The sequence below is a fragment of the Ciona robusta genome, chromosome 8, assembly GCF_009617815.1.
Source record: "Ciona robusta chromosome 8, ASM961781v2".
Taxonomy (NCBI): Eukaryota; Metazoa; Chordata; class Ascidiacea; order Phlebobranchia; family Cionidae; genus Ciona; species Ciona robusta.
This window is the reverse complement of record NC_143242.1, coordinates 1,004,303-1,025,533: the sequence shown is the minus strand read 5'-3', so window position 1 is coordinate 1,025,533 and position 21,231 is coordinate 1,004,303. Positions and strand designations below refer to the sequence as shown.

General features: G+C 36.2%; 2 protein-coding genes across 2 annotated transcripts; one reads left to right on the top strand and one right to left on the bottom strand.

Moving 5' to 3' along the window:
- Positions 1-253: 253 nt before the first annotated feature.
- Positions 254-21,066, top strand: LOC149732041 (ADP-ribosylation factor-like protein 5A). The gene is made up of 6 exons (XM_089882186.1): positions 254-467; positions 16,672-16,732; positions 18,216-18,363; positions 19,015-19,098; positions 19,423-19,574; positions 20,697-21,066. The coding sequence occupies exons 1-6, from the start codon at positions 422-424 to the stop codon at positions 20,740-20,742; spliced, it is 537 nt and encodes a 178-aa protein (XP_089738312.1). The 5' UTR covers positions 254-421; the 3' UTR covers positions 20,743-21,066.
- On the bottom strand, positions 11,702-16,075 carry LOC149732042 (zinc finger BED domain-containing protein 4-like). The gene is made up of 2 exons (XM_089882183.1): positions 15,352-16,075; positions 11,702-14,809 (listed from the first exon to the last, which is right to left on the bottom strand). The coding sequence occupies exon 2, from the start codon at positions 13,307-13,309 to the stop codon at positions 12,653-12,655; it is 657 nt and encodes a 218-aa protein (XP_089738309.1). The 5' UTR covers positions 13,310-14,809; positions 15,352-16,075; the 3' UTR covers positions 11,702-12,652.
- Positions 21,067-21,231: the final 165 nt, after the last annotated feature.

Genomic DNA, 21,231 nt, shown 5'->3' with positions numbered 1-21,231 from the left:
GTGTTTTCGAATTTGTAAAATTTCACTTGTTGTGCGGATAGTTAAATAACTCCTCGTGTGTTTTATTATATTTTTTTAAATTGGTGTCAATTAATAAAGGAATGATAGTACTAATTCGTGGTATTACCCAAAAATCATCTATTTTGATTTTGGAAATATTGGCATCTATTTTGACTGAAATCTTTCATTGTTGAAATCTTTCAACTCCCCACGAAAACAATATATAGACTCAGCGCCCTCTGGTGGAAAAGTTTGCGTGTATTTTCTGAAATTAATGGTAAGTTTAATTATTTCACCAGGATCTGAAGAACGTAGAAGTTGCAATAATTTCAATTTAATCCAATACTTTAAGTACGATTAAACGTATCGAAGTATGCGGAGCATTTCGTTATAGTAGGCATTCCTGTTTCTGGAAGGAATAATGGGAGTTCTTTTCACGAAGTTGTTGCAGTTATTCAGCAATTCTGGTAAGTGGTGAACAATTTTCAAAATATTTCATAATAATCTTGGGGAGCTTAAGATATTATGGTTTATGCTGTTGGTGATCAATACAATTGCAAAAGTGAGACTTACACTGTGTTACACATGTATTATACATCTATATCCTTTAGCTGATGGCCACCGAAATTTTGGTTTTAAAATGTTCTATAGGCCTTACTGATACCTGCATTTTTTTGCAAAAACCTTGGGCGTTTGTACAGAAAGCTAACTTTGAAAATGCCCTAAAACATGCTTCGCCACCATAATTCACCCGACTTGTGTAAGGTTAACGATTTAATATGTCACAATCGGGGTATGTTATGTCGCAATAGTGATAAATTACGTATGTTACAGTTTGTTATAACCTTGTTTTTCGCACTGTTTTATGCTAGAGAAAACCTTAACCCCGCTATTTAATGGGTAAAAGCCCTCGGCGTGGTTCTCTTCTATCGGCGTGGTTCTCTTCTATAACGCATGCAAATCGTGTTCACAAAGCATTCTCTCGTTTTGTAAAAAGAAACAGGCGAGAGGTAAAGTGCTCTCTGCGAACAAAACATTCTCTCATTTTTAAAAGAGAGACTTGGAGGAGTAGGACACAAAGTTAGAGAAAAAATAGTAATTGGGGAAATATAGGGAAAGGAAAGCATGTTTTGCACGTTCTGGAATACACTTGGAATTATGACGTCTAAACAACCCGATATTGCATGAAATATAAACAAAAACTTTGATCCATTTCTATAAAACCCATAAATTGATGATATGTTTTATTTATAATCAGGGGCGCAACCAGGGGGGCTGTTCGCTATCAGTAAATTGGAACCAACGCAAATTGTAATATGATATTACAAAGTATCGCCACGGCCGAGCTTGGACAGAAGCCAAAAAACGTGTTCGTTGGCACCGCACGAGAACCAGAGTTTTATTACGTCACTTTTCACGAGAATAAATTCACAACGATTGCTTCGTTTGTTAAGTGTTGAATGTATGCTACCACATGCGTCTTCCTTTAATTCCTACCCCGGCCAGAGCATAAAAATGTGATGCTGATACACGATGTTTCGATCTCGTGGTTGGTTGGGCAGTTAGCACATTCCTCCAGATTGTTATATTATGAAACGTCATAATTAATAGTTACGTTACAATAGGACAAGTGACGTAACAATTGAACGAAAAATTGTTCGAATTTTAAGCGAAGGAATGTAATATTAAGTGCAACTCGTATGTGTGCCTCTTAGCACTTTCTGGCTGCGTGCGTGTCTGCGGAAAAGGGGGCTGTCATGACAGCAAAACAGCCCCCCTGGTTGCGCCCCTGCTTTGGCGCGCGCCGATATTCGTTTAGAGCTATACGTTAACGAAAATATGTAACGAAAATACGGCCACTGATGTGACGTATTATGACGTCAGAATGATTAATTTTCTCGCGACAATTTGGACGTTGAAAGTTGCGCTCAGCGACACCTGGCAACGAATCGCAGCACTAACTGTCACAGGGCTAAACATTTGGCGATTAAAATAAAGTTTTGCTTATAAGCCTTTATGTGTTGGGCAACATTGATATTATTAATATCACTAGTTTATTACCAGAAGCTAGTTTAAGTAAGAAATGCTCTACTAGAATTGCTTTCTTTGGTTTAATAAAACTTATCGGCAATTACCAACTACACAAAACCTCGCACTACCTGTGATGAGTTGTCTTACCAGAAATTTAATAGTGCTTTAAGACTGTTGGTATTTTATATTTGGTAATACACTGATCTACAGTCTTCGAACAAACACGAGTTGAAATATTGGTTTGAATTGTTACGTATTGCATTAGTCACAATCCCTATTATTGCGCAATTAAATACCGTAAGTGTATTATGACAGCTAGTAGGGATGTGCCTTCTCGTTTGTAATGTAACAATCGTAATAGTTTTTCAAAGTTATTCTGACGTAAATAATCGTTACATTATCCACGATGGACATGCGTAAAACTTACACCAATGTTTCATTTATTAAAAAAACGTTTCTAATTTAGTATAAACAATGTAATATTAGTCTTAATTAACCGTATAAGATAGAATAGATATATATTAGTGTGCAAGACAAATATCTTAGGCCAGGCGTGCCCAACCCGTCGACCGCAGTCTACCGGTAGTCCGCGGACTTATCTCAGGTCGACCACGACAGGTGTAATAAAAAAAAATCAAAAAATCTGCTGTGGCGTTATAATTGCCAAATCATTAATTTTATTAATACTTTGTACAAAAAACACGGACCGTGTTAAGAGGGCGTACCTGTGCGGCAGCAAGCAAAAAATCCAAGATGACGACTACTAGGGATGTGCCGAGCCGAGCCCGAACTCAAAAGCTCGTGCCCGAGCGTCTCCTTTTTTGACGCTCGGCGCTCGGCTGAAAACTTGGCCGAGCGCCGAGCCTTATGCTATAATGTTGCACGCGAGAGCGTAAAATATTAAAAATGAAAAAAGTGAAGCTACTAAGAGATAACGAGACTGGTCAGCGTAGCTTTCTCTTTAATTATTTTTCGTTCGTTGTGAATTTGCTCTCTCGCAAGTAACGAATCGCAACGTCAGCGAATTTGCCCGTATCGAATTACAGCAGGTGTCGAATTACACGAGCGCCCAATGTTTTCGTATCACATTTTAAATAAAAAGCCAAAAACTCTTAAACTTTTTTATAATGAAATAATATAAATTGCTGCAACCACGGTTTTGCAACCACAGGGTTTTGCAACCCCTAAGCCACCTTTACCGCAGACACGCACGCAGCCAGAAAGTGCTAAGACGCACACACACGCGTTGCATTCAATATAACATTCCTTCGCTTGGAATTAGAACAATTTTTCATTCAATTGTTACGTCACGTGTCCTATCGCAACGTAACTATTAATTATGACGTTTCATAATATAACAATCGGGAGGAATGTGCCCACTGCCCAAGTTGGCAGCCCAATCAACCACGAGATCAAAACATCGTGTATCAGCGTCACATTTTTACACTCTGCGCCGGCGTATGAAATAAAGGAAGACGCATGCGGTAGCATACATTCCACACAACAATTTTTCATTCAATTGTTACGTCACGTGTCCTATCGCAACGTAACTATTAATTATGACGTTTCATAATATAACAATCGGGAGGAATGTGCCCACTGCCCAAGTTGGCAGCCCAATCAACCACGAGATCAAAACATCGTGTATCAGCGTCACATTTTTACACTCTGCGCCGGCGTATGAAATAAAGGAAGACGCATGCGGTAGCATACATTCCACACGTAACAAACGAAGCAATCGTTGTGAATTTATTCTCGTGAAAAATGACGTAATGAAACTCTGGTTCTCGTGCGGTGCCATCAAACGATGTTTTTTGGCTTCTGTCCAAGCTCGACCGGGACGATACTTTGTAATATCATATTACAATTTATGTTGGTTCCAATTTACTGATAGCGTCGCTCCTCGCTCTTATATTTGCACCAATTAAAATTCACATAATCGCGATTTACCTGCATCAAACTAATCATCAGAAACAAAAATTATACACCAACTACAGATCGTATGGAAGCGAATAAAACACGATTGTTTTCCAACAATCTTGTTTGTGATGTAACGATCGTAAAGGTTTATTCTGACGTAAATAATCGTTACATTATCCAAGATGAACATGCGTAGAAACTTGCTAGTTGTGCCACTGGCTGTAACAGTTATAAATAATTTTTTAATTAAATATTTTTTGTATGAATTTTACATTTTGCAACAGTAGGAATTATGAAAAGCGAGACGCGTCTTTAACCGCAAACCACGTGTTCTGTATTATTTTGATTAGCGGCGCTTTTCGGCTGAATAGGAACGCATTCTCGTACGCCTTTCTCCTTGATGACGTCATAGGTGCTCGGGCTCGGGCTCGTGCCGAGCTTTTCGTTGAAGCTCGGCGCTCGGCGAACCCGAGCTTTTTCAACTTCAGCACATCCCTAACGACTACTATGACGTAACAATCGGAACAATGGTGATTATTTTACAATAATTTCCTTAACCTGGTCTGCATGATTTGTACACTAGTAAATCTCTGTGCTTCAAACTAAGTATTTTTGACTATATTCCCAAAAATTTTGATCCCTTCCGACTTTTGACAAGCGATCGCAACAAACGTTAGTAGCATGGCAGAGAGATAACGAGCCGAGACCTATCATTTTATCGCTAAATAGGAGGACGGTTGTTTTTTCCTGTTTATTTGTATTCAAAGCCTGTTTGTTTAATATGCAACTAGGGATGCACATTACAGAATAATTAGGTCTTCTAGGATATCCTAGAATACTTTAATTCGAATCTAGAATTCCGAATCTAGAATTTCGAATCTTTTTATATTTATAGGAAAAAAAAATTTTACCCACAAAAGTCAGTTTATTGACCCTTTCATAACAGCCTTGTTGGATCTTGAGTTGTAAAATGATCAAAAATTGTACTATTGAGTAGTTTTTGCGTCATGAAACGTATAGCAGGCTATGAAAAGACGTTACGAAACGTTTACTCTCGAAAGTCCCACAAACACAAAAATATTTTTTTTCAAAATTAATAACTTTCAAAAATTGTTAATATAGTATATGAGATGACGTGTAATGATGTCATTAAACAGAATACCGAATCCCGTAATTAGATTCGAATACAAAAGGATTCGAATCTCACGGATTCGAAATTCTGTAATGTGCATCCCTATATGCAACGCAACGGTACCGTAGGGCAAAAGAAGCAAATCAGGAGCAGCACTTTAGAACGGTACATGGGGCTATGAGAGGGATTTTCCTGCAAAAACACAACTAAGCTCCGCTAAAGATGACGTGTGAGGTGTGACGCAACAATTGTATGTGTGACGTTTTTTGATTGTTACTTTTGGTAACGAAGTCATTGAAATTTGTGTAGTAATTAAAGTAGTTTTGTTGCTGATAAGTTAAAACCATGAGCATGGTTCATTGAACCGCTGCAGTTGCTTATACAGGGGATAAACGCATACAAGAGATATTTCGGCATACGTTGACGCTAGCTGGTAGACCGCGTGCAGTTGGTTAGTTGAAAAGTAGATCTTGGGACAAAAAAGGTTGGGCACGCCTACCTTAGGCGTTTGTATCGCGTCAGAGGTAACGTTGACTGGACGTAAATATCTGCATGACATACCCTTTTTGAACGCGCTGGTTGCCACACTGGCAGTTATAAATAGTTTTAATTAAATATTTTTTATATGAATTTTACAATTTGCATTACTGGGAATTACGAAACGAGGCGTCTTTTAACATAGGCGTAAAATTTTACTAAACGTTAGGGTTGCAATAAAACAGAAAAAAAGGTCTATGCGCCGATAAAAAAACAGTTTTTGATTTGCAACCCATTAAATATGTGCTTACCAGTTGAACGCACTCCTGTAAAAATAACACAGTAATAATGACGTCTTCGTTTGGTCGAAGTCGAAAGTAATTCCTTACTCATTATTGGTCCAGAAAAACCAAAGGGTTGCCAGGCAACCCTGCAACCCCGTAACTTTACGCCAGTGTCTTTTAACTTCAAACCACGTGCCTTGTATTATTTTGATTAGCAACGCTTTTCTGCGGAATAGGAATGCATTTTCGTACGGCTTTCTCCTTAATGATGTCATAGGTGCTCAGGCTTATGCCGAGCTTTTCGTTGAAGCTCGGCGAAACCGAGCTTTTACAACTTCAGCACATCCCTAACAGCTAGTAATGTTACGTCACAATTGCCATTGTCTACCGCATAAATGCCAGATTTATGCTAATACAAGAGATCACAGATCTAATAAACGAGAACGTTTTAAACTAATTAGCATAAGATAGTAGAATCGGGGAACATGGGACACCTTTAGCACATAATATCCAAATAGCCTGATCGAGTTTTAAACATTTAACAACGGTCTGTGGAAGTCGTGAAGATACGGTTTTATAATTCAATAAATGTTCTTTGTTTACTACCAAATGAAAAAACAAAATGAAAAGGTGTCCCATCTACCCCCACCCTGCTATATTAATTAATCCTTTTACTACAACGGTCGACTGGGCTCGATCAAAAACAAATCTGAAGTAACCAACAAAACGGGTTCTAGTCAACGGCGGACACTGGGGGGTGCGAGCGGGTGCGCAAGCACCCCCAATAAAATAAACAATAGAAGTGCTAACTCGCGCGCTTAAAATCTCTGCCGCCGGGTTTGTCTAGAGGACGTGCGCACTTAAAATATTGTAGTTACGATCAGTAATTCAAATAGAAAAGCTGATGTTAATTAAAAATAATCCGTCATGTGCAGCAGGGCTTCATGGTCGTGTTTACCGAGGATAACCAATTCCCATTAGAAAACGGGAAATTCCCGTATGCGATTGGTATAAAAACACACGCGATGACGCGAGGCTGAAAAATATTAAAATTGAAGAAAGAGAAGCAACTAACATTATTCAAGCGAGCTTGACTTTATCTTTAATTAATTTTCGTTCGATTTGCTCTGAAAAGTAACGAATCGCACGAGATGAGCGTAGCGGCAATCGTGCTTTGATCGGGGCAGAACTTTGGTGCGATACGGTCAACAATCAGCACTGCACGAAAAATCGTTGGCTTAATGCCAAAAACGCTGTCCTTTGAAACATGGGAGAAAAGATAGTAATAATAAGTGAACAGCAATGTAGCTTGCTTATTAACCACCGTAAAAACTTATGTTATTAACAATTATTACTAATATAGTTTTTTATATGATTTCTGCATCTTGCCACACTGGAATTCATGAAACGCGTCTTCTCTTTATCAAGCAGCGTTTGAGCGTAAACCACGTGTTCTGTATGATTTTTATTAGCGTTGCTTTTCGATTAATCAGGTACGATTCTCGTACGCCTTTTTCCTTGAAAACGTCATCATCACTCGCCTCGGCGCTCGTGCTAAAAATATCTTTTTCATACGCTTTGTCTGGATTTAGTAGAGACCGACCGATATAATTTTTTTTCCATTAAAACCGATAATTGTCACTATAACAAAACATATGAAATGATCAGTATTAAATCAAATTAATAACTGTATTCACGATATTGCAAGTTATAATAAAGAAAAGAAATGGTTGTTCTGCACGTTCTCAGTAGGTAACGTTATATGTGTTGCTTTTCTTAAATAACTTTGGGAGTGACGACCAACGTGAATACTAAACGTAAACTATGAGAGTCGACATTCATAAATTTAAACTACGACGCACGTGGACGTTAAACTACAACGCACGTAAAGGCTAAACTACAGCCCACGTGAAGGCTAAACAAGAGGCACGGGAAGGCTAAACTACAACAAATGTAAAGGTCAAGTAGGACGTACGTCGCTTCGCACGAACTATTTTATATATCAGTGTATTATCCGCGCATTTTTACCGATACCGATTATCGGTAAAACATAAATTTCGGCCGACCTCTCGTTGTCAGCACCCCCAAATATTGACCAAGTGTCCGCCATTGGTTCTAGTCGACATTGGTGACTGTGGAGCAGTAGGCAGCATGTATTTACCTACATGTATTATAACTAATGAAACTTAAGACGTATGAGGATTGAGTGATTGGTAAAGAATATGTGTAAATACACTTTGTACAACTCCTGTACCATGTGTTTATTGTAAAAATACACTAGTTAACGTTGTCGTCGCTTAAAAAAGTTTGTTTTCATGAATTTTGACGAACCGTAATCACGCAGTAATTAAGTAATGTTAGAAGTTAATATTAATCATATGATGTTGAATTAAAAACAATGTTTCAATTACGATTAATGACAATACGGTATAAGAGTAGTGCATTTAATGCGTCCCCACAAATGCTAATAGTTTGATTCAGTCGTGAATCGTTGTGTGGATACAACACGTGCCGTCGTTTCCTGCCAAACTCCAGACAGTGTTTCCGTTATGTAAAGTGCATGAGGAAAGTAATCGTTAATTAATCGCTCATCGTGCGGTTTTAAATCTGAAAATTCAGTCTAAAAATTATAAATATATATTACGATTTGATTTCAATCAAGAGATTAAAGGAAAATGCTAGAATTGAGAATTAGGATAAGTGCGGAAAATAATCGCCCTATCAGCAACAACAACAACAACAACAAAGCCAAGAACAACTGTTCGACGAAAAAGGATCTATATGACCACTACCATGCTGACCACTACCGTGCGCAAAAACAGCACCCAGCAATAATAAAATACTATGCCGTGGGCTCCGTAATGGCGGCAACTATGACGTCATAGACGCGGAGACAATGGTTAACAGAATTCGTTGTTTTACAATCCGTTTCCTAACTTGGTCTATACTAACTTTGGTTTCGACGTAAAGTTAGTTTGTCACGTGACTTTAGTTTTCTATCTATATGATTAGATCAGTGGTTCTTAAACTGGGGGCATGAAACACTCGGAAGAGGTGCGCAAAAAAACTATAAAATGAAGCGGTATTACATTGATGTTCAAAAGGCTTAAATACGTCGCACGCAAAAGTTAAATTAAAATAGCAAACCTTTAAGTCTGTTTTTAAACCCCTTACACATGGTAAATGATGAGGTGTCAATCCCTATTATGACGCAAATAATCGCCGTGTGAATTGCTATTATGTCGTAATTAATTCCCATGCGAAACAATCGCTATTATGATACAAGGAATCCCTACTATTTCGTAACAAACAGTCTACCTGGCTAAGAAAAACATGGTAAATATGGTAAATAATAGGGATGTGCCGAGCCGAGCCCGAACTCAAAAGCTCGTGCCCGAGCGTCTCCTTTTTTAACGCTCGGCGCTCGGCTGAAAACTGGGCCGAGCGCCGAGCCTTATGCTATTGCTATAATGTTGCACGCGAGAGCGAAAAATATTAAAAATGAAAAAAAAGTGAAGCTACTAAGAGATAACGAGACTGGTCAGCGTAGCTTTCTCTTTAGTTGTTTTTCGTTCGTTGTGAATTTGCTCTCTCGCAAGTAACGAATCGCAACGTCAGCAATTTGCCCGTATCGAATTACAGCCGGTGTCGAATTACACGAGCGCCCAATGTTTTCGTATCAGATTTTAAATAAAAAGCCAAAAACTCTTAAACTTTTTTATAAAGAAATGTTATAAATTGCTGCAACCACGGTTTTGCAACCACATGGCAGCCCCCTTAACCGCAGACACGCACGCAACCAGAAAATGCTAAGACGCACACACACACGCGTTGCATTCAATATAACATTCCTTCGCTTGGAATTGGAACAATTTTTCATTCAATTATTACGTCAGGTGTCCTATCGCAAGGTAACTATTAATTTTGACGTTTCATAATATAACAATCGGGAGGAACAAATTGGGCAGCCAAACCAACCACGAGATCAAACCATCGTGTATCAGCGTCACATTTTTACACTCTGCGCCGGCGTATGAAATAAAGGAAGACGCATGCGGTAGCATACATTCCACACGTAACAAACGAAGCAATCGTTGTGAATTTATTCTCGTGAAAAATGTTGTAATGAAACTTTGTTTCTCGTGCGGTGCCATCAAACGATGTTTTTTGGCTTCTGTCCAAGCTCGGCCGAGAAGATACTTTGTAATATCATATTACAATTTATGTTGGTTCCAACTTACTGATAGCGTCGCTCCTCGCTCTTATATTTCCACCAATTAAAACTCACATAATCGCGATTTACCTGCATTTAAACTAATCATCAGAAACAAAAATTATACACAAACTGCAGATCGTATAGAAGCAAATAAAACACGATTGTTTTCAACAATCTCGTTTGTGGTGTAACGATCGTAAAGGTTTATTCTGACGTAAATAACCGTTACCATATCCAAGATAAACATGCGTAGAAACTTGCCAGTTGCGCCACTGGCTGTAACAATTATATATATTTTTTTAATTAAATACTTTTTGTATGAATTTTACAGTAGAAATTATATTTTTTAATTAAATACTTTTTGTATGAATTTTACAGTAGAAAACAGTAGAAATTACGAAACAAGACGTTTCTTTAACCGCAAACCATGTGTTCTGTATTATTTTGATTAGCGACGCTTTTCGGCTGAATAGGAACGCGTTCTCGTACGCCTTTCTCCTTGATGACGTCATAGGTGCTCGGGCTCGTGCCGAGCTTTTCGTTGAAGCTCGGCGCTCGGCGAACCCAAGCTTTTTCAACTCCAGCACATCCCTAGTAAATAACTATACGACGCAAACGTAAACCGAACGGTTATTTGATTTCACTTTTGCGTTGATCGCGATAAGGGGTTTTACGCAATAATACAGTTACAGTCAACCAAGGGGGCGCGGTTTAAAACATGTCCAATATGTCAGGTTTGGCTGTGGTGGATCATGGCAGTAATTAATTGAACACCACTGTAATAATTTAACAAAAAGGGGGGGCGCAAGTGTGTTGAGATCTTCATTAGGGGGGCGTGCTTCAAAAAGTTGAAGAACCCCTGGTTTAGATCTCTATGTTGCCACGTAGCCCCAAAACTTGTCAGGCAGTAAATAATAATAAATACGGCGTCATAACCAATTTGCTGCCAAAAAAGATAAAATATCTGGTAAGCGATCACGTAATCTAGTTGTGTAGCTGTGGAGCAAAGACTTCCAAATAATACGGTAAGATGAAATAAATGTTCAAAATTGTTTATTTTTGAGTTAAATCAGTGGTTCCTAGCCTAAAAAGTACTGCGTCACTATTTTACTATGCAAGCCATAATAAAAGTATTCCTGATGATGGTAGCCATTAAAATTTTCAATTTTAAAAAGACTTTTTGGTACCCCTGTAAAGTTTTATTTTGATACTTTGGCATTCATATCTAAAATTAACTTTGAAAATTCACAAATAGTTAGGGATGTGCCAACCCAAACTCAAAAGCTCGTGTCCAAGGGTCTCCTTTTTTGATGCTTGCTTGCAACCATTTGGGCTGTTTTGTTGTCATGACGACCCCATGTCCGCAAACACGCACCCAGACAGAAAGTGCTAAAACACGCGTTGTATTCAATATTACATTCTTTCGCTAGGAATTGAAACATTTTTTTTCATTAAATTGTTACGTTACTTGTATTACAACATAACTATCAATTATGACGTTTCATAATATAACAATCGCGAGGAATGTGCCCACTTCTAACCAACCACGAGATTAAAACATCATGTATGAGCGTCACATTTTTACGCTCTGTGCCGGCGTAGGAAAGGAAAACGCATGTGCGGTAGCATACATTCCACAGGATTGTAAAAATACCCCTTTTTCAGTGATAATGTCACCGTCCGGATCATCGAAAAACGTCCGGATTTTTTTAGTAGAAATAAATCCTATTTATATTAAAATCAACTTTCTTACGTTCGGCCGACAATATACTCTTTGATTTCTTTGTTCCGTAATTATTGACGACATAAACGTGCGCTCTATTTTAACCGCATCGGTTACATTGCGAGAACACGGCGAATAGCTAAAATGACGAAACGGTTCGTGCAAACATTAAAAAATGCATTTTTCTAACACCTACTATACAAATTTTGTCACAAATCATGTCACATGGAACCTTTATGTGGTGAATTTAAAATGATATTACATTTATTAAAACGACGTATCTAAATCGGTAGAAACAACTGAAAAGTTTTACGCACGTTCATCGTGGATTAAAAATGTAACGATGATTACGTCATAATGCCTTTGATAAATCCCGACATATTTTAAGCCAGCAACCAAGAATAGTTTAAACTTTGAATGCAGGTATATTGCGTTTATGTGAATTTTAATGTAAGAGCGAGGAGCGACGCTCAGTAAATTGGAACCAACGTAAATTGTAATATATTATTACAAAGTATCTTCCCGGCCGAGCTTGGACAGAAGCCAAAAAACATCTTTGTCGGCACCGCACGAGAACCAGAGTTTCATTACGTCATTTTTCACGAGAATAAATTCACAACGATTGCCTCGCTTGTTATGTGTTAAATTGTATGCTACCGCATGCGTCTTCCTTTATTTCCTACACCGGCGCAGAGCATAAAAATGTGACGCTCATACTGTCATACATGATGTTTCGATCTCGTGGTTGGTTAGAAGTGGGCGCATTCCTCCCGATTGTTACGTAATGAAACGTCATAGTTAATAGTTATGTTGCAATAAGATGTAACAATTAAGCGCACAATGACCAAATTGCAGCACGGCAATGTTTGTTACTCGATCGATTTCGTTACCTGATAATTACGAACACACGACGAACATAAAACATTAGATCGCAGCTTTAAAACCGTTTCTATGTAGTAATACGCTTTATAACAAGATTTGGTAGCTTGGGTGACAGACGCACGTAAAACATAATACGTCCGGATTTTCAATAAAATTAAACGATCACCGTCCGGATTTACAACTTTTACAATCCTGTTCTCTGCATTTATTCCAGTTAGGGAAGAGTAAATGTTTCCAATTTCGCTGAAGAGCCGTTCACTTGGAATTGAAGTGGGGGGTGCACTCAAGTATTTTCTTGCTGTAGCTTCCAAAGAAGGAAAACAACAACTATTATTCTTCCACCATAAATGTGGGTCTGTATCTTTCTTTTGCACTGGTTCACCTAAATATTGTGCAAGTTCATGAGTTGGACCAGATTCAATAGAACTTGAACCAAGCAAGCTCTCAAACACAGCATCCAAGCAACTCTGTTGTGGCTTGTGAGCTGCAGCACTCCTGCTTTGGGCTTGCAAGCAAATCTTCCTCGACTGTGGTGAAGACGAGTTTTGATCATTTATTTCTTCAAGAATCCATTCTTTCCCTTGTTGTGAAGAGAGTGGTGACATCACTTTGGTTTTAAACCCTGGGTCTAGCATACACACCATCACTACCTCTTTGTTTTGTTCTATTTAAAAGCAGTTTTAATGCACAAATATTTGGTAAAATTATGGATAGACAAGCATTACTTTTGCTCATTTCCAAAGTAATTGTTTTGAATGGCTCAAGACAGTGTAGCAATTAAATTTTCAATTAATTTCCATTCATCACTGGAGGGACATGTCACATGAGATTGTTCCATTATCACTTTCATAAACAGTCAATGCTCTTCTTTGCTTCTCCATTCTTTTCAACATGTCCAGAAAGGAGCTCCATCTTGTTGCAACAGATTGTAATATTTGGATTTGGTACTGATATTTGCTCTTGTATGTCCTGGAGTTTTTGTTTGGCCAATACAGAATGATTGGAATGTGTAGCAATTTTCCTTAACCTTGCCAAAATGTTGATCACTGTTCGTTGTGTTTTTATCCCATCCTCTATGACCAATTGCAATGTATGAGCAAAACAACTCAAACTTGGCATGTCTATCAATTTCATTTCCTTAATCATATTTGATCCACTATCTCTTAGCACTAAAAACACTCTATTTTCATTAATCTGCCAGTGCTGTAACATTGTCGCTAACATACTGACCAGTGTGTGAACCCATCATTGCCTTAGCATTAAAAATGGCTTGGCGGCGGTTCCATTCCGGTCAATGAAGTGCACTGTAAGGCTCATTAAACTTTGTGTCGAACCAGACCAGCAGTCACTTGTAATTGACAGACAGTGTCTTGTGTTTTTCACACATAGCAATTCTCGTATCTTTTTTTCAACCAAACAATAAACTTGATCAAGCATATCGGTTCTATAATATTTTTTGCTTTTCAGCTGATACCTTGGTTCAGCTTTTTCCATTAGTCTCTGGAAGCCAGGTGCAGTCACTAAGGCAAAGGGCCTGTTGTCTGTAGCCATCATTTCCAAAATGATTCTGTCTAATTCTTTTGATCTTGGATCTATGTTACTCCACCTTCTAACTTGATTGAAAGATTCTTCCAATGTTGGATGACCTTAATGTTCTATTAATATTTGTTTTTGGGACTCTTGATATTCTTTTTGATGATTTTCCCTCAAATGCGACCAAAGATTCGTTGTATTTTTCTTTTTTTGTGTCTGTTGATCCCTGACTTAAATGTAGTTTACACGATAAGCAGTTGACAGCCCCTTTTTCCACACTAAAATATTCCCATACCTTACTCTTATGTCGAGAAGACTGCATTGCCGTTTTAAAACTTTACTCAATGCAAACAGTAAACTCCCAAAGTAAAAATGAGACAAGCAACAGACTGACTTGACCAAAATTCATATTGCAAACAAGTTAGTTTATGACGACACAGGCTAGCAACCTACGTCTTTACCTGGCACAACATGCGCAGTAAAACTGCGTGGATGTTCATGTTTTAATTAATTAGTTATTGATATTTTTTTAACTAAACGTTGTATTCCATCAAACAAACATAGTATGTATCGCGCCAATGCAGTTTGTTTGTGTATTACGCTTAAAGGGCCTAAACACACCCCACGTCACTTTTATTTTTTATGGTAAATTCATAAAGCGACCGTTTTATTGATTCCAAAAATACTTTGCTTATTAAAATTGGTCCAGTATAGGCGGAGATATTCGTCTTCAAACAGTGATCTCTAGCGCTATCCTTTTTTTACTACGAGCTCCGTGATTGTGACGTAGGAACGTACTAGTCACGTGACTGATTCATTCGTAAAAGCGAAACCTGCGTTTTTTTTGTGCTTTTTTGCGTTTTTTTTTGTTCTCTCGTTTTTCGCTGAAAACACTGCCTCTCGCCTTACTGAATGAGAGCGGCCACGCTTCAACAATTTTGTTACATGTTTGTCACGTGGGTAGTACACTTCTCAATTTTTTTCGCCACGCAACTTTCAAATCAGTTTTTTGAATTTCACGGTGTTTGAGCTGGAATATCTTTGGTTATACAGAACCGATTAAAACAAGTAAGGTGTCGTTGGAATTAGAAAAACACACTCTATCGATTAAAGCGAAGTACATTTGGGGTGTGTTTAGGCCCTTTAAAGAGACGCGTAAGTGACCGTTTGTGTATCTCGCTCAAAGAGACGCGTAAGTCACCTAAAGTAACCTGGACGTTACACGCGGCTGATAAACATGACATGCGGTGGACGCGTGATCAGACGCTTTGACCTAGTTTAATACGAACGAGTTGAATTACGTTTACGATTGAGTTAACGCTCTGTATTAATCCGGACGTACGCATGTAATAGGGTTACTTTGCACCGATAATATCGGCCATTTTATGCTCTTGCCGATAATCGGTAAATCACCTAAAATGCGGTCGATATATCGGCTAACTGATAATCGGTCCTGCTCTATATTTTTATTGCTCCGCAAATTTTTTTTACCCCAAAGCCTGGAAAATAAAAAACAGCACAAAATTTTAAATAAAATGTTAAGTAATCATAGAAATCCTACAATCTCTATTGGACATCAAGGTGTGATGAATACTGTTCCTCCAGAATAAAATATATTTTTTTAGTTTATTACTTTGGAAAAAAATCGAAAGTTTATGTTTTCTGTTTTTTATTACCCCACTTGACTATGATATTACCTCACTTTTAGTTTTTAATTTTTGTAATTTCGCGTCTGCAATATATTGCCGCGAAATTTTTTTTGTGCTTTTTTCTACATTGCCTGCAATAAACTGTCGACGGTTTGTCCAAATGCGTCGGCAATTGCAGATTGCTCTAAAATTGCGCTACTCTGCAATTGCATCAGCAATTGCAGAGTCTCTAGGGCTGGTGGTAGAAAAGATCGTAGGATATTGCGCAAGCCTGCACTTGCAAGTTTGACGATCTTTCAATACGCCACAAGTATTATTCAATTGCTGTTGTGTCGCTCATATTTGGCATGTCATTCTTTACTTTGCTACGTAGAAATAAACTAAACTTTATAAAAACCATTGCGGCAGACGGGCGGGCATATTTTTACATCAATACTCTGTGTCGCGGATGCACAAATTTTTTTTTAAGTGTACACTTTTATAAATTTCAACGTAAAAGTAATGCTTCTTTATATGTTTCTATTTCATTGAAAAAAAGCTTAAAAGTTTATGGCTCTTTATTTAAAATCAGAGACAGAAACAACAACAACGAAAAATAATTAAAAAGAAAGCTTCCCTGACTATTCTTGTTACCTCTTAGAAGCTTTAATTTTTTCTCGGCCCAGATTTCAGTCCAATGCTAAGTATTTAAAAAGGAGACGCTCGAGCATGAGCTTTTGAGTTCGGGCTTGGTTCGGCACATCCCTAACGTCTATGTATATATATTATATTGTGTTTCTGACTTATAACATTGCATCAAGTTATAATTAATATTAACTTTTCAGAACATAAGGTAATTATTGTTGGTCTGGATAATGCTGGAAAGACAACAATTTTGTATCAGTTGTAAGTAATTTTTTATTTTGTTTTATATGGATGCGAAACATCAAATTCAATCACACCATTGTAGCAAATGAAATGTTTAACTCAAATTTTCTATAATTTTGTCTCAATTGCCTGCTGAAGCACAATTTATTGTACAGTAAAAAAATTGAACTATATGTTTTTTTTAATTTGGCGACCAAGGTTTATAGTTTTTAGTGTATTAATTGCTCACATCTTAAGAGATCTGCTCAGTATTTTATCAGTTACCTAGCCCAATATTTTTAACAATTTGACAGGATAATCAAGCACTTTTTGGTTAAAAATGTAGTTTTGGGTTAAAGGGGCATACCACAAAAACGAAAATTTGTTTATGAATAGAGATGCTCAAATGTGATCTAAGACCACAAAATTTAAAAAAACGAAAAAGCTTTTAAACACATTCTATATAAAAAATTTATAGTATATATATTTCTAAATAATGTGGCGTTCAACAATGTACGGGGTTTCCCATAACAAAAAATTCATTGAACTTTTACTGTTTCTTGTTTTTTAAGTAAGGGGGGGGGGATAACATTCTCTTATCATGCTCATTGTTGCCCCAAAACTAGAAATTTAACTAGTCAAATAAAAGAATGAAAAGCTATTTTATTAAAGAAGTTGTTTTTTCCCTGATTTTCCCCATATTGTAAAATAGGTATAACTTGAAAAAAGCAATCTTAACTACTGTGTAAGTGCCTATAACTGAGTTTAACCTGGCTGTGGTAAACTAGGCATAAGTATTTGTTTTTAAAAATCAACACCACTATTTTGAAAATTTACTTTTAATGTTTTAACGCAATTACCACAAGTGTGCGTTTAAGATTAACCCTCCTCTTCGAACGGTGGAACACCTCTGCCTTCTTGAAGGTTGAACAAAAGTCCCAGTTTTTTTTTTGCCACAGCATAACATGACTTGCCTTTGCCCATGCACTTCACAACCGCTACCATAGTTTCCCTTCCATGGTGCCGTCTGGTTTTCTAATATAAAACATAAAATGATTTCAAACAAAAAAATATTTAACTTTTATGCAACTATACCAATATTACCCCATATCACCAATTCCCCCCAAACTGAAAGACTTTTTTAAACATATAAAAAAAAATAATATATATATATATTGAGTTTTTAATGCTTGACTTTTGGAGTAAATATAACTACATACCAGATTATGCTTACTCAAATTAAACCATAATAATATATATATAATATATTTTATATTTATATATTGTAGAAACAGTCAAAGTTCAAAAACACTTTTTTATGGGAAGTTACATGCAATGTTGGACAGCCAACTTGTTTACTTGAGTGGTTGGGTTTGCAGTTTTGACGTTCATTTTTTTTAGAAACTGTTTCATTTTCGTTGGTACCTTTAGATTTTGATCATTTTTATCAAAACACAATTTTGGATTTTTAGTTAGTAGGCCCTTTTAATGGATTCTGCTTGTAAACACTGTTTTGGTTTAGTTTGATGAATGAAGTTGTCCACACCTCTCCTACTATTGGTAGCAATGTTGAAGAAATTGTTTGTAAGAAAACGCGTTTTGTAATGTGGGACATAGGTGGACAAGATTCATTACGATCATCATGGACCACATACTATGCAAACTGCGATGTATGTTATTGCTCTGCTTACTAAGAATTTTTAGGAATAGAATAAGGTTAAAAAGAAAGATTATAAAGGCAACACAAAGTATGCGATACATGTTTAAGCCTATGGAAACAAAAACAATTTGTTTCATAATATACCTTATATACAAGATCTGTATCGGCCATAGAATTCATGGTATGCAAGTTGTTGTGCTTGCTTTTTACCCATTATTACCCCTTAGTGTTACTAGATTAATTTGTTTGGTGGTTCAAAAAATAGATGGTAATTTTTCATGATCTGGAAAAATATGACACTACATATTATATCTAGAAAGTAGGTGAAAAGAAAAATGAATGCTTTTTGTGTAGACCTACATGCGGTTCACTAAAGTTCAGTCTTATTTTTATAGATGAATTTAACTTTGACAATGAATGTTAGCGCTTGATATTTTCCTAGTAAATAATTTTGTATTGATAGAGAATCTGTTTTTTTCTGATCATAATTTATTAACTTTAAGATATTTAGAAAAACTATTTAATCTTACAGTCAAGCAAACAGTTAAAAAACAAACTTTTAAATCTTAGGTTTTGTTTACCTGCATAGGTATTGGTAGTTTTGTGTTTTGCACCACAAGCATTGTGAATATAAATAACAGACATAAATGTTTTATTGTAGTTTGTCATATTGGTTGTGGATAGTACAGACAGAGAAAGACTACATATATCGAAGAATGAACTTTACACAATGCTTCAAAATGAGGTAAGAATGATTAATGAAAATCAATATTTCTTTGTTTATAAAAGTTTTAAAAAAAAATAATTTAATATTTTCATTTTTTTAAAAGCTTTCTGAAAAACTCTAAAAAAAACGACAAAATCTCATTAAATCGTGTCATTAGAGTAAAAAAAAAGGTTTTGCGAAAATGTATGGTATTACGTTGAAAAAAGTTTTAATCAACTTTGACAACTTTTAGCTTCGGAACTACAGAAAAATTCCTACTTTCTTCACAAGCTGTTTTGTTATTATTTGAGCATTTCTATCCATGCAAAACTTTTGATTTTTTGTGTGTCTTAATGTATGTAGGATCTCAAAAAATCAAGGTTGTTGGTACTTGCAAACAAACAAGACATTAAAGGGAGGATGTCCGCAGCTGAAATTTCAGAACAACTTAAACTAACCTCATTGAAGGATCACACATGGCAAATACAAGCATGCTGTGCTCTTACTGGAGAAGGGTATGTCACAAATTATGATTTGTACGAAGCTATTCTAGCCCAGTGGTTAAGAGTGCTTGTGGCATACATATGTTCTTGGACAAGACACTTAGAGGGGCATACCAACCAAAATGGAAATGGATAAAAACCACCAAAGTTTAAAAAAAACGAAACAGCTGCTGAAAGATCATAAAAAAGCTGGAATAGGAAACGTTTGGCCGGGTAACAAAACATGAGATTTTCCATAAAGAAAAATAAGCCACAGAATTGTGACAGGTTCTAGTTTCTAAACTACTAATAAAAATCCAATTTTATTTCGAATCTGATATAATGAGTCAATGCTTCCTCTTGGTGAATATTTTTTAAACATTGAAAATATATAAGTTTTAATGTTTTTATTTTTTAATTTAACCCAACAACACACTAGATTATGCTGACTCATCATTTTTTCAAACCTAATTTTTAACACTATGACTGTTTAAAGAAAATTGTAACAGTAGGTACCAGTGAGATTTAATTAACATTTTAATATAAAAATGTGTTAAAAATTTACCAATGAGAGGAAAAATGCTGAATCAGCACATTATGTATTCAAAAAAAAAAAAAACATAATATATATATTATGTTTATATATATATATAAAAAAAAATATTTGGGACTCGATAAAAATGTTTCAAGTAAATATATATATAATATATATGTTCTTTTTGTTTTGTTTTTTTATATATTTACAAAGAGGTAGCATTGATTGATTGATCGATTATACCAAATCCGAAATAAAATTTAAAAAGTAGTTGAGAAGTTAGAAACCATCAAAGTTGAGGAACATTTTTTCTTGAAAATCCTAAGCATTGTCAGTTGTCACCCAGCAATTTTTTACTCGAGCATAAGCTGTTTCGCTGTTTGAAACTTTGATGGTACCTTTAGATTACATTTTAGCATTTCCATTATTACAAAAATGTTGATGTTTTGTTTTTATATCCCTTTTATAATCACTGCTCTAACCCAAGGTTTAGTAAGCTGTTACCTAAATTTTCAACACATTAAAACAAATGCAAAATAATCCAGAATATAAATAATAACTTAAATATTGAACTATCATGCAAGACAGATCAGTAAATCATTTATATCATGGTGTATCAGGTTGTCTCAATGTCTTGAATGGATGCTGACGCAAACTGGAAGATAACAACAACTGTAAAGTGGCTTGTGGTTTCAGCTGGCCCAAGGAGTTTTAATAAATGTTAGCCTACTGAATGGCATAGGGAGAACTGTAGGATTTAGTCGTTTAAAATGGGTACAAAGTCTTTGAGTCATTGCCATATATTTTATAGTTTACTTGCATTGTTTGACCAAACGCCTTTCTTTAAAAGTATGTTAAATGATTGTTGTAATTTTATTTCACTATCTTTTACTCTTAAATAATAAAAAACTATTTTAGAATATAATGCTCCTAGGTGTTGTAACGAATTGTTAACAATATTTCACCTAAAAATATATTTAATCACGTAAAGATACGATGTAACTGTTATAAATTCTGTGTTGTTGGGCACGAAGTTGCCTTAAAGAACCCTTTTTTGTCATCTGGTGGCAATGTGTCGCAAGTTGAAGTCAGAAGTCCATGTGACATTCGTTTCAGACCAAGTTCACGACACGAGAAGTGTTGCAGATGGAGTCC

What these genes read in the sequence shown, in the direction of transcription:
- LOC149732042 (XM_089882183.1), bottom strand. Translation starts at nt 13,309, where the DNA reads ATGGTGTGTATGCTAGACCCAGGGTTTAAAACCAAAGTGATGTCACCA.
- LOC149732041 (XM_089882186.1), top strand. Translation starts at nt 422, where the DNA reads ATGGGAGTTCTTTTCACGAAGTTGTTGCAGTTATTCAGCAATTCTG. An exon ending in ACAACAATTTTGTATCAGTT is followed by an intron (nt 16,733 to 18,215) that starts GTAAGTAATTTT and finishes GTTTTGGTTTAG; the next exon opens with TTTGATGAATGAAGTTGTCC. An exon ending in TGTGCTCTTACTGGAGAAGG is followed by an intron (nt 19,575 to 20,696) that starts GTATGTCACAAA and finishes ATGGTGTATCAG; the next exon opens with GTTGTCTCAATGTCTTGAAT.